Genomic DNA, 12,956 nt, shown 5'->3' on the forward strand with positions numbered 1-12,956 from the left:
AGAGGATTTTTTCTTATCCACTGAATGACAGATAAAATGGCCCATCTGTCTACTGCTTTCATAATATTTTCACAGATAAATCCAAATAAACACTGGTGCTCATACAAAATGCCCCCTGCCCCTCCAGTCATCAGACTGGTGTAGAGAAACCAAATCTTTTTCTGATTTGTCCCATCTCCCCCTTGAGACTCTGCTTCCATTGAGACAGTATTCATACTATTGTCTGAACAGCTTCAGAGACAAGAATAAGTTTATGCTGGCTTCATAATTTCCATGCTCTGATCACAAAAGGACACTTGTTTGGGCCTCTTGTCTCTCGGTCATTTCCTTGTTGAGGGTTAAGGGGAGGAGTGGCTCTGTGGTCTGAGGCGGCTGACAATCCCACATTGTGTGAACTGGTGCTGCTTCACAAAGGGCCCTTTGTGGAGAGTGGTGGCCCAGGGAGAGGGGACTGGGTCTAGGCTAGGTGACAGAGAGGTGTGGGTTCGGGGGCCTGGGTCTGGGGGCTTGAGCTGCAGTGGCTGGCCCAAAGCAGGGGCGTGTATTGGTGCTCAGCTGACACAGCCCTGGGGCAGGGAGGGTGCACACGTGTGACGGGAGTCCCGTGCTGCTTGCCACACAGCTCCGGCGCAAAACATATACTGTACTCCCACACAACCAACACCCAATTCATATAAGCACTCAGATCTCTGAGGTGAGGAGCTTTATGAAAATAGGTTTTTAATCAGCTATTGTCAGTCTGATTTATTTTCTAGAGTGTCCTAGAGAATCTGATGCCGTGATTATAAAACTGGGGGCTTAAGCTGCTTGTACAACTGTTCCCAGAATTTGAAATATTTTGCTGTTTATCCTTTTCTGACTCCCGCTCAAGGACAAGCTCACGTGTGGTGTACGCTAGATTTGTTTACACAGACAGATGACCGTACAGTCCAAAGTCATAGTCCACAAAACCCCCCCTTTTTTTTTTTTCTGCTGCACTGCTGTCCCCCTTGACCACCAGCTCGAGACTTAACTTCCCTTCTTCCACCCTCTACTGCTCTTTCTCTCCGTCTCCAAACCACCGTCCTCTCTCCATGTCTGAGAGTGACAGGGCTCTCAGGTCAAGCTGACGCCAGTCTCTCTGTCCAGTCTGAAGCAGGCCTAGGCCCTCGCCCAGCTGTCCCACTGCCTATTCGTCCGTCTGTCTGTCAGGCCCGGCTGTTCTCTTGGCCTCTCACCTAAGTGTCAAGAGCCCTTCAGAGATGGACCATTTTAAAGCCAATGAGCATAAGAACTGGAAGCAAAACATAATGGCTAACTGAGTCATTGCTTCTGTGGCTTACCAAAGTACAAGAGAAGTTGTAAAGGTCATACTAGATGTTCATGTCTTTGATTTTTCTCTTACTCTTTCCCTAGTTAGACCAGCCTACTATCCTCCTTGTTCCAATTTACCATGCCAAATTTTGACATTTAACAGTGATGAAGTAAACGGGGCTCTCTTCTGCCCTCAGGGTGGGATTGCCACAAACTGTTAACTATTGACTTCTCTGTCCACATTAGAGGCAATCCATCGGCTTGAATTGTTCTGTTACTGACAGGCTATGGTTATGTTTCACAAATTCGGTCATTGAGTCAGATTTATTCGGTCACTAGCTAACTTGAATGTGATACCTTTTAATTTTGTGTCCAGCTCTGTCTCCTAATATATTCCGATTTGCTGAGGGCTGTAATTTATCATCTGTGGCTAACTGGTACTTATAGCTTGGAACCACTGTGGTTTTTTGGTGTCTATAATTCTGCCTGTATGTTTAGTGCAGTGAAGGTAGAACCCAAAGGTTGTTCAAACAGCTTCCCATGCTCAATGTGCTCAGTTACGCAGTACTCATTAACCTCACTGAACAAACTTAAGTCCCCCAGTCAACATAAGATTATCAAAGCTTCTTGTTTTGCATGAGTAAGTCCTGTGGAGGTCAGACCAAGCAAAAGTCAGTTTTCTGAACTAGTAATATTTGTTATGGTAGTGTGTGTGTGTGTGTGTGTGTGTGTGTGTGTGTGTGTGTGTGTGTGTGTGTGTGTGTGTGTGTGCGCGCAAACATTTGCCTTCTTTAAGTACTGTCTTTCTATGTATGCATCTGCACAGTTTTGTTACTGACTAATGCACTCAAAAAGCACAATTTTAAAAAAAATGTACAATTAGCACAACAGGTTCACTTAGAGTAATGCAGTGCAATGGACTAAAAATAGATTCTCTTATCTGTTCCCAGTTGAGCTATAATATCTCCATTCATTGTAAATGAGCCGTGCCTACATACAAAGCCACTGTGTGCTTACATGAACTTGTAAAACATTAAGTCACTGTACACAAAGTAGTATTATTCTAGAAGTCCTGTGGTAAAGTTATTTATGGCTGACAGATGGCATCCATGTCAGTGTGCGCAGTTGAGTTTACAGCTCACAGCTAGGCATCAGACAGATTAAACTCAAAACCGCGCAGTGAACCCACGAACTTGCGCAGTTTATAAATGGAACAGCCTGTTCTTTTCACAGGTATTTAAAGGCTCTTTCTAGTGGTACAATATAAAACATGACTGTGTAGACTGGGGCTGAACAAGCGACATTGTGATGTACACAGGCTATATTCACGTTGGAAGGGATGCAGTGTGTTTTAATATTGAAGTAAAGTAGCCAGTTCATTTGATGAATAATCTAAATTAGTGTGACTTTTAGTGTCTTTTTTTGTATGCAAGCCAACTTCAACGGCTACAAAAAGTGCATCATTATTATTGTGTTGATTGTAGACTATAGCCAGGATTGAGTGGTGACTATGAATTAAATACAATAATGTCATGCTGAGCCCATCACAATTCTGAACAAAAACCCAGTTTCACTGTCCAAAATTGCACTAATTAATACTGGAGTGATGCTCTCCTTTTTTTTTTTTTTTTTTTTTTTTTTTTTTATAAATAGAGCTACAGAAGTAAAAAGCTGCACAAATGATTCAGTTGAGTAATTATTGTCCTAGACGTGCTGCAGTATACAGCTAAAGAAACAAAGATATCAGAGTGAGCCCTAACAAGAATATTGGCCTGTTCCCAGAGCGTTATATCAGTGTGTGCTGTGCCAAGCTTGGCATGAAAACTGATGCCGGGTTGGATTGTGTGAGAGGACCAAAAGACCATGTGGAGGATAAGTGGGCACTTCTGTTCGCTTCCCCACTTAACACTTTCTCTACGTGTCTCTGTTGTGTCCCCCAGCCCAGCACTCTACCCCAGGGTACAATCAATATGAACCAGTGCTCTGATGTCATCGATGGAGAGACCAGGACAGGTCAGAAGAACTCGCTGTGCATCCTGACCTCTGAGAAAGAGCACTTCATAAGGGCTGAATGTAAAGAAATCATCAATGGGTAAGACATTAGCAAATTACGTATAGACAGCTTTCCATTATGTCTTAACTAATACGATGTAAAATAACTGTGGCTTCAGGTGTGCAGTATGGTTTGTGTTGCTCTCTGTTTTGGGCTGAGAGGATAGTGATGACAGAGAGTTGGACAAGGGAGAATAGTTGTGGGCAACTGCTGTGGCAGCCAAAACCGCTCTGCCCCCTGCTGTCTGTTTTGGGCTTTTACTCAGAGAATTGTAATCCACACTGCAGTGACAGTGCACATTCTTGAACTCTTCCCTCTCCCTGGCCCTCGAGCCCTGTCCCTGTGTTCACAAAGCCCCATATGCTTTGACAAGGAACTCAAGGAATACATGATCTTTTAGCTTCATAATGTTTTTTTTTTTTCCAGCGCCTTCTTCTCCACTGCTGCACATTCAAAGTGTGTTTCTGCACTGCTCTCCCTCCCTGCCCGTAGCGTACATATTATGCCTGTCCTTAGGGAACTGTGACTCACATTAACCAGTCTCCATCATGCTACCTGCTCTATCACTGTATACCTCCCACTCTCCTATCATCTGGCTCCCATGTGTTGGTTCTGGGCCATCACGCAATCATATTAGTCCACATAAGGTTGTCATTAACCGACAGTGGTGTAACAACCAGGATTTTTAAAAAATATATATGTATTATTTTATGTTTTTCCTGGTTATGTTAAGCTCTTTACAAATGTCTTTTGATTCATGATGTATGTCTGTATACAGTAGGAAAACTGTGCTGTGTGGGCACTCGTTCATTTATAGCTGCGTCACATGTTTGTATCTATGACCCCAAAAGCTTTCACTCTTTACAAAGTGGGTGGATTAAAAATATTTGATAACGCATTAATGTTCTGTACAGTAGTCACTGACTTGATTGTTCTAACCATTAAAAGAGCCAGGGGTTTCTGTATTGGAAGAAGTTCAATAGTTTACAATGACATGAGGATTAGTGTTAATTTTGACATCTGTTTTCAGATTCTATTAATTAGTCCCGAGATTAGTACATGCGAGTTTGGTTATATGTTGTCCAAATCATCATTCTTATTGAGTAGACTAAAACTCTGGACACTTGAGTCTTGTCTTAGCCAAAGTAAACCATAAACATTTTAGTCTGGGTTTATTCAACAAAAACCATTTGTTTGTTTTAGTCATCAGTAGATTTGCTAACAAAGACTTTAACGTTTTAGCGCAGTTTTAGACCAAGACAAAGAATGAGCATTTTTAGTCTAACTTCAGCAAACTGCTTCCAGGTTAGAATTCATCCAAATGATTTTTATTTTGAAGATATACGTATGTTACCATGTAGGAAAGTAGAGTGATGAAGCTACAGTAGAGTATGATGACACAGCAGCATTGTTCTGTTTTTTTTTTTTTTTTGTCAGTTTGTTTGTTTTGCTTTTTTAAGAGAAGCTGTGAGTGTGGGAGTATTATCTGTGCTCTGTTATAAATGTAAATTTATTTTTTTTTTGCTTCTTAAGCACAGTACTTAATTAAATCCACTTTAATAAAGCTAGTGATTAGATGATAGTGTCCTCATGAAATGCCTTTTTAGTACAAGATACTCTTGTTAATCTTGACAAGGAGCAGGAAAGTATAACATAAATTATCAAGGAAAATCAAACCTAACCATACCAGGCTTTAAGATGATTTATGTTACCACATAGGGGATTAGACAGTGACTGGAGGTTCTCTTTCACAGAATTATGTCACAGTGTGCAGAGTAGTATAGATTTTATCTTTTTGTAGCTGGTGGTAGTTTTAGGTCATGCACATACTTGTCCTGGCAATTATAATTGTCTATATTTTGTTGATGAGAACTTTAATCTAGTCGTATATTGATCTATCATGGGTGCAGGGTTTGTATAGCCTACATTTAGTTTTCCAGGAACAACATTTTCACCGTTCCGTTATTTGTAGGTGGCAGGAGGCTCTGACTGTGTACCCCAGGACCAACAAGCAGAACCAGAAGAAAAAACGCAAGGTTGATCCACCCAGTCACCAGGTAATGCATCTATTCATGCTATTCATGGTAAAGTGCTTTTTTTCTTGCTCACATTGAATAAGGTAAAAAGTAGTAAGCAACAAAATCTAGATGAGGGTGTTTTTTTTTTTTTTTTTAGAGGGATGGTTTTGCTACGGTCTTTTTTTGTATGGACAGACTCTTGAATGCTGCATTCAAGACTTAAACCAGAGCCCTCCTGTACATAGATGTATAACAGATAATGAGGAGAGGATGATGCTAAAACTTTAGTGAGAATGATGATGAAAGATGAACAGTATTTTGAGATTATTAGGTTGATGTGATGCAAATCTTGCTCAGTATCCGTTTTTGTTTGTAATCATCTGCATTATCACTGAAGTATTTCCAAATTACAGATAATGAACCATTTTGGCTCCCATTATGATTTCATGGTCACACTTTGAGGCTGGATATGACTTTTTATCAGTACTGTTTGAGATAAGGTCAACACTATAAACGAACCACATGTGACAGTTTGGCCAATGCTACAACAAAGAGAGAATGTATGCATATATTTAAGGACAACATGTGCCGTGGAAGTATGCAGTATGGAGGCTTTTCATTCCAGTCAAACTACACAAGCTGTTTTTCCCTCAGAGATGAGATGTATTGTTTCTCTGCTGGTAACATGCTCAATTCATATTTGCATTCTCGAGTCACACAATGTGGCAGTCTTGATAGATGAATAGACTGCATACCTCATACTTGTCTAAATTAACTGTAGTGGTCAATGGTATATGGTAGCAAAAGGATTACAGTGGTAATATTTGATTGCATTGTGTTTCTAACAATGTAGATCTGGTTGTACAGGGGGAAAACAGACTACCTACTTTTAATGTGTATATATACAGTATCACCGGGTTACCAGGCAGCAAACATTGGTGAGCTATCAAAATATTCCTGACCAACAATCAGGGCTAATGATGACAGATTCTTGCTAAAATAAAATTCAGCAGTGACTTTCAGCAATGTTACCATGATCCCCTCGCTAATTAATTTAACCCATTCCTGCCTGGATGGTCATTAACCTTTAAAGGATCTGGTCAAAACAGTTTTAAATTGACACTCTTAGGAACAGAAGTCAGATTGGAGACTTCCTAGGGCCCAGGTCTTTGAAAGTGTCCTTGGTCAAGACAGTGGCCCAGCCTAAATCACTGACATAAAGCCTAAAATCTGAAATATCACAGATTTTAATTAACATCGCCTATATGCCCTGTAAGAGAGTGTAAGTGCAGGAGCATGCAATGGCTAAAAATGCCTAATGAGGAAAGGGACAATGCTTTGTGAAACCATACGTCACCTGGAGCAGAGACATTTCTAGTGTAAAATGGTGAAAATAAATAAACATAATCATACTCTCATAAAGATTTTTTTTTTTTTTTTTTTCCAATTTCAGACCTCATCCCTGTTTTTTCAACAATATAGTGTTGTCGAAATGACTTGAAATGTCCATGCATTATCCTTCAAAAAATTTCTGATTTTACACCTCGCAGAATTAACAAAATGCATGTAAGTCTGAGTCTGTAAAGGCATGCTTTGGGACTTGGTCACTGAATCCCCAGAAGCGCTGTTTATTAGCCGACCTCGAACATTGACCACTTTGTAGAGGGGGCCAGCCAGAGAATTTCCCTTTGGGGAGCAATAATGCTAGAATGAATCTAGAAAGATTGAAGAAAATATATCAAATTATATTAAGTATATCCACACAGTTGCATTCAGCAGTCTGCAAGCAGAGAACAGAGTCTTTTAGGCCTCTCGTGTGACATCTGTCAGACACAAAGTGCCCATAAAGAATAAAAATGCAGTTTTCATGTCAGTGCAAACTTAAATGAGCTGCAGTCAGATTTCTCCCTGGTAGGTAGAATTAAAATAACAGGACTACGTAAAGCTTTATTACCATAACAATGGTTTTAATGACAAGGTGAAATATAGGCATATCATATAATATTGTACAGACCACCCACCAAGGGATGCAGTTTTCCCCTTTCCCCTACCTACTTTTTGATACAAGGCCAAATTTGTGGTGAATGCACACAGTATTCTCTCTGAAGTTCATTGTCTGGTTTCTCTAATGACGGTGCTGTGAATCAGACTGTGACCTTTACCAAGCTTACACAAACAGGCTCATTTGCAGAGGGACAGTGGTGGCACAGTGTTGACCTTGACTGTGTCCCATGTGACCCCCATGTTTTATGTCTGGCTTTCTTTATTGCTGTGTTTATTAACTACTTACCTGTGTAGATGAGTGTATCAGCTGCGGGTGTGCACTTGTGCATGTGAGTAGTAGAGTATGTATGTGCAAATTGATGTTACTGTTAGACTGCCATTGTTTCTATGTCCATTTTCATCTTCTTCTACAGAGTTAATTACAGTTATTAAGTGGCTAGCTACTGCCGATAAACAACATAGTGACACATAGAGCACCTAACACTTCCGGAGGGCATAAAATTCTGATTTGTATTTTATCTCAATAAGTTACTGATATCTTCTTTACGCAACAATACAAGTAGAGGACCTAATAGCTGCAGAACAGCAGTTCATCTTTTTCCTTGAATGTGTGTGAAATGAGCATCGCTTGAAATAACTGCTAACTCAGCTGGTCAAGGCCAAGCCATATAATCAGAATTGATTATGTGAGAGGGTGATTAAGCTTTCCCTGCTTGTCTCACGTCAGTTTCTGTCATTGCTATCTGGGCTGTTCGGTTGTTTTGGGATAAGAATATGATAGATTATCGCAGTAAAATTAGTTAAGGCTCATATTTTCTACACTTCACATTGCCACTTGAAAGCTCTCATTTCACTATTAGTTAAGTTCCTGGAGACATAAGCTTGAAGAAGGTTGTAAATATTTGAGCACACTAAATGTTTGCCTTCTGGGTGGTGCCCCCTTAAAACAAAAAAAAAGTACGTGACAGGAAACTGATAACTATTTGTGTCATACTGTAACTTAAAGGCATCTCAAAGGAGTTTGACCTTTTGTGTTGACTCTTAAGCAACAAAACACTTAACATCTTTTAATAGTGCTTTAAAACATAAATTTGTACCGATTTGGCTTATATGAGACCGAAATGAAACACCAGAGTTCAAATAATAAAGAAACAATTAAATTATTGAGACAGATTTTTGGGTCCGCCTGTATTGATTATAATCCACAGTACATAGCAAGCATTAACATCAAAGGCTTTTTGTGATTGGCAGGGTGGAGTAACTCCAAGCCAGTGTTTTTCCACTGAAGACATGAATGGACACCCAGTGAGTTCAGCTTTGCCAAACTTTTTCTCTTGCCTCACCCTCAGTGGCTTGAAATCCCAGCCCTAATAAACTGTATTTATTATAATCACGATCAATCCAGGTGAAGGGTGAATAAAAAGGACATGCTTTTTGCTTCTCTGATACTGAAGGAGTGGTGAGGACAATGGCGTTTTTGTGGTGATTGAAGTAGGCTGGCTGAAGAGTTGTTTTGAGGGTCGCTTTGCTTTTGGAAATCTCGCGCTCTCTTCTTAAAATCTCAAATGATTTTGTGGGTCTGCTGATCACCAAAAGACTTTCCAATATGAACTGGTGACATCAAACTTTGAATACAACAGCAATAAGTGTTTAATTTTTTGTTTGTAGTTTCCATTCATTAATCAGGTGGTGATGATCTATTATTTTTATCCTACAGAATTCTATTCCAGTATATTCCACCTCTGCAGAATGTCCTCGTTCTGTTTTTTGTTCTCTGTACAGGTGTCTTTGTCTTGAATGAACTCTTTGTTCTTTGTCAGGCTTTCCATCTCTTTCTCCTTCCCACACATCCTCCTTCTCTCTTCTGAGAACTTGTCATTTTACCAATGATGAAAGAAATTTTCTTTTGCTTTGTCACTTTAAGATTGGATTTATCTGACACATACGCCTAAAAATCCAACAAGTTTAAAAAAGAAAAAAAGCAAACAAATAAACAGACCAATAGTGTGAATTCATGTGCCACTCCACACCAAAAGTCTGCTCGTTACCTCTCCAAACAAGAGATCACTGTGCTGTGCAGAAGGTTCATTTCACTGAATGGCACCATTTCAAACAGAGGGAGCAACTAATAGGTGAGATAACCTGGTATAATGATTCTTTAGTAATGTGACTGGCACATGATTTGACACCACTGCAGTTGAGAGTAGACATTTAGTTAAGCAAATGTACATCAAGAAGTAAAAAAAAATGTATTTGATTTATTCATTGAGTTTTATTTTTCAGTCTTATATTGTTCTCTAATGGCTTTCCTTCTCATATTCCTTTTTGTAGTCTCTTTATGACCTTACCTCCCATTCTGTCCTTTCCTCTTCCTATCCATTCCTTCCAACCCAAACCCCTACCCAGGAGCCTGGCCCTGCCAAGGTGACAGTGACTAGTAGCAGCAGCGGAGGCAGCATCCCATGCCTGCCCAGCAGTATTGCCAGTGCTGAGCGTGTACCGATGAGCCGTGCCACTCTGTGGCAGGAGGAGAGCCGCTGGAGCAGGGCCACCATCCCCTGCAGCCGCAGTGCCTCCTGTCTCAACCAGCTAAGCCAGAACCAACCAGACTCCAGTATCACTACTCAAGACGGTGAGGACAAAGAAGAGAGCATGTGACTTCTTAAACATCCTGTACATATGCTTGAGTTTTTGTTTCACTCTTCAATAGGAAAACTAGATCACTTCTGGAAACTGCTAAAGCGTAAGCTTTTTCAGGCATTTTACTGTCTGTTTTAATCAGGGAAGTAGTGAAATTACTAACTATTTTGAGGAGTCAGCATATTATGTAGTATGCAACAGATATGTAATTTAAGTTCATATATTTAGCACTATCTACAGACTGTTTTGGGTGGTTCATATCAGTGGCAGCGTCCTTGTTTCAGATGGCGGCACCGTGAGCAATGGACGCAAGGTACGAGTGGAGAGCGGTTACTTTTCCCTGGAGAAGACCAAGTCGGAGCCTTCTCCACAGTCTAAACAGCATTCCCAGCCACCCCAGCCACCTCAGCATCTGCCCCTGTCCTCTTCAGCATCATCCTCCACTTTAGGAGCTCCCAGTCCCAGGTACAACTCTGAGTCAGAACCCCAAACTTCCCCTTATCAACCTTCCCAAGATCCTCTCCCTTCTCCAGGTGCACTTGTTTCCCCCAGCTACTCCACCATCAGTTCCTCCCAGAGCTCGCTGGACTCTGAACCCAGCGGCATTACGCCCACCTGGGAGGGATGTAGTGGTGGTGGAGGGAGCACTAATAGTGTCAGTGTTGGAGGAGGAAGAGTGGGCCGGTCTGGCAGGGAGTATGCAGCGTTGTCGGATGTGCCACGGGCTCGCAGAATGAGCTACCGAGAAGCGTTCCGTTCAGAGAAAAAGCGTCAAGAGCTAAGAGCACGGACACGGAGTCCTGGCAGAGAGGAGGTGGCTCGGCTGTTCGGGGAGGAGCGCAGGTGAGAGGATATGGATAAGTGTCTTGCTCGACACATTGCAAAAACAATATGACAGAGACATTTTTAATCTCTTGGACTTGCTTTCTGATAGATCAGATCGATGCTAAACACATACCACATAGCAGAAATAAAAATGCAGATTTAGTTGTGATAATGATGGCAAACATGATTAATAGTCATTAATGAGCCACTGGTTGTTAGCCCTTGGCATAGCCAAAAAACGTATACGTAGTATGCCAAGTAATATATTTTGTGAAGCTCATGCGTTGCTTAAAATATGCAGCAATTTAGTCTTTTAGCACCACCGTGTGGCTGCTGTCCTTGAGGCATCCCTATCTCTTGAGCATCTTTTGCTATTGCTGCCTACCCTAGCTTACCAGTGGTTTTCCATTAATGATTTTGGGGATTTAAATGCATGTGTCACTCTCTTTTCTATTGGTCTCTACCTCCTGCTCTTGCTACATTGCTAGTTTGTCGTTTCAATCTTTTCCAGGGGCTTCTGAACAGAGCTTCTCAGAGCTAATGCTCAACCAACCCTTCCATCCCTGTCCCAATGCTGTTCCCTGCTGGTCACCGCTGATTCCTGCTTTCTATCATTTCATCTCTGACTGGAATATACACACACACTGTTCCATATAAATACCTAATTTACCGTATCCGTATATACTGTGCATACTCAGACATAGAAATGTTTGGTACTGGTTGGTTATACATACAGTTTAGTCTTTCTTCCTTTCTCATGCAGACACAAACACATACACTTTAACAAAGTGCAGTGCCTTAAGGTAACGCCGACTGTGTTGCCATCGCTGCTACTTTTGCAATTTGTTTAATCCACCATCCTAGAATTTTTCTTTTTCTTCTAAAGTTTAATCTCTCATCATTTAACACTACTCTTTATTTTTTGGTGTGTGTCTTGATTGTTCTCTTTTGGGATATCACTTCTACTTTATGTTGCACATTGTTGACTGTGAAAGGGACTTTGAGTCGAGGATGATGTCCAAAGTCAAACTTTCCACATTTTGTATGTGAATACTGCACATTACAGACATCGATTTTGGCTCAAATTTGCTTTCATACTATGCTTTGGTCTTGTTTTTATCCTAACTGATTCTGCCACCGTTTAAGGATGATGTGCTGCATTATTATGTTTTTTAAGAATAACCTGTTTATTTTATTAGTGTTTTTTTGTTTGCTAAATGTTTTTGCTCATTCTCAGACAAGACTTTTATGTTGAGTGAAACACGTACTGTGTACTACGTATGTCATCAAAAACTTTTTGTGTCTCTTAGGCGTTCTCAAATCATTGGCCGGTTTGAGGAGGGTCAACATGTGGAGCGCATGGACACAAGCAGCTCCAATGAGCCTTCCGCTAACACTGTGCCAATGCAAAGACAAGGCCGCAGCGAGAGACGCTATCTGGCAAATAAACATGTATGCTATTCTCCTCATGAATCCTGAACAACTGAATCAGAAAAGGTGTAAAATGATCCCGTCGGAGAATTTACTGAGTTTAAGTACTATATAGTGAGAGTTAAACATGATCTCCCTACTTTAATAACATGGAATTACTTCCAATTTCTAATACTAATTTTATATTTATAGGAGATGTCACTGGATGCAGGAAAAGACTGTTCAGTCCCTGATGTGTCCAGCTCCACTTTTGCCAGCTTAAGAAGAGCTAAGTCACTGGACCGCAGAGTCACAGAGTCTTCAATGACTGTGAGTAGTAACAGTACATCTGACGAATATAGAGGCCATGACCAGTGGACTACAAAATCATTTCAAGGTCCCATTAAATGGCTTTGGCGATTCAGTATTTAGGTTTAGAGTGCAGAGAAAAGGATGTGATCCCTAACCGCTTTCCCGCCAGATGAAAACTGCCAGTTGCATTCAGTAGTACGTCAGCCAATTCAGAAGCAATTGCAGCAGAGATTGATTTATGTATGATGTTAGTTTCTTTGGTTTTTCTCTCTGCAACAACTAAAAGCCTAAAGATTTTTGACATGAGGAGGATTCAAAATGCATATATGACAGGAATTTGGCATATAACAAAAGATAGTTATTAAGAACTACTAAAAGGCATTTTTTATTTATTGTTTTCA

The 12,956-nt window shown here is 40.7% G+C and overlaps 1 protein-coding gene across 4 annotated transcripts in view; it reads left to right on the plus strand.

The window, feature by feature from the left end:
- Positions 1–12,956, plus strand: part of si:ch73-103b11.2 (early endosome antigen 1) — a 49,506-nt gene that overhangs the window by 18,623 nt on the left and 17,927 nt on the right. For 2 of the 4 annotated variants that reach the window (XM_040134526.1, XM_040134527.1), the window contains exons 4-10: positions 3,234–3,385; positions 5,319–5,403; positions 8,620–8,673; positions 9,775–10,000; positions 10,293–10,851; positions 12,144–12,285; positions 12,457–12,573. In XM_040134526.1, the coding sequence (XP_039990460.1) occupies positions 3,234–3,385; positions 5,319–5,403; positions 8,620–8,673; positions 9,775–10,000; positions 10,293–10,851; positions 12,144–12,285; positions 12,457–12,573 (1,335 nt within the window). The remainder of the gene's footprint in view (positions 1–3,233; positions 3,386–5,318; positions 5,404–8,619; positions 8,674–9,774; positions 10,001–10,292; positions 10,852–12,143; positions 12,286–12,456; positions 12,574–12,956) is intronic. The other 2 variants (XM_040134528.1, XM_040134529.1) reach the window with 2 other exon arrangements.

The sequence above is a fragment of the Xiphias gladius genome, chromosome 9, assembly GCF_016859285.1.
Source record: "Xiphias gladius isolate SHS-SW01 ecotype Sanya breed wild chromosome 9, ASM1685928v1, whole genome shotgun sequence".
NCBI classification, from domain to species: Eukaryota; Metazoa; Chordata; class Actinopteri; order Istiophoriformes; family Xiphiidae; genus Xiphias; species Xiphias gladius.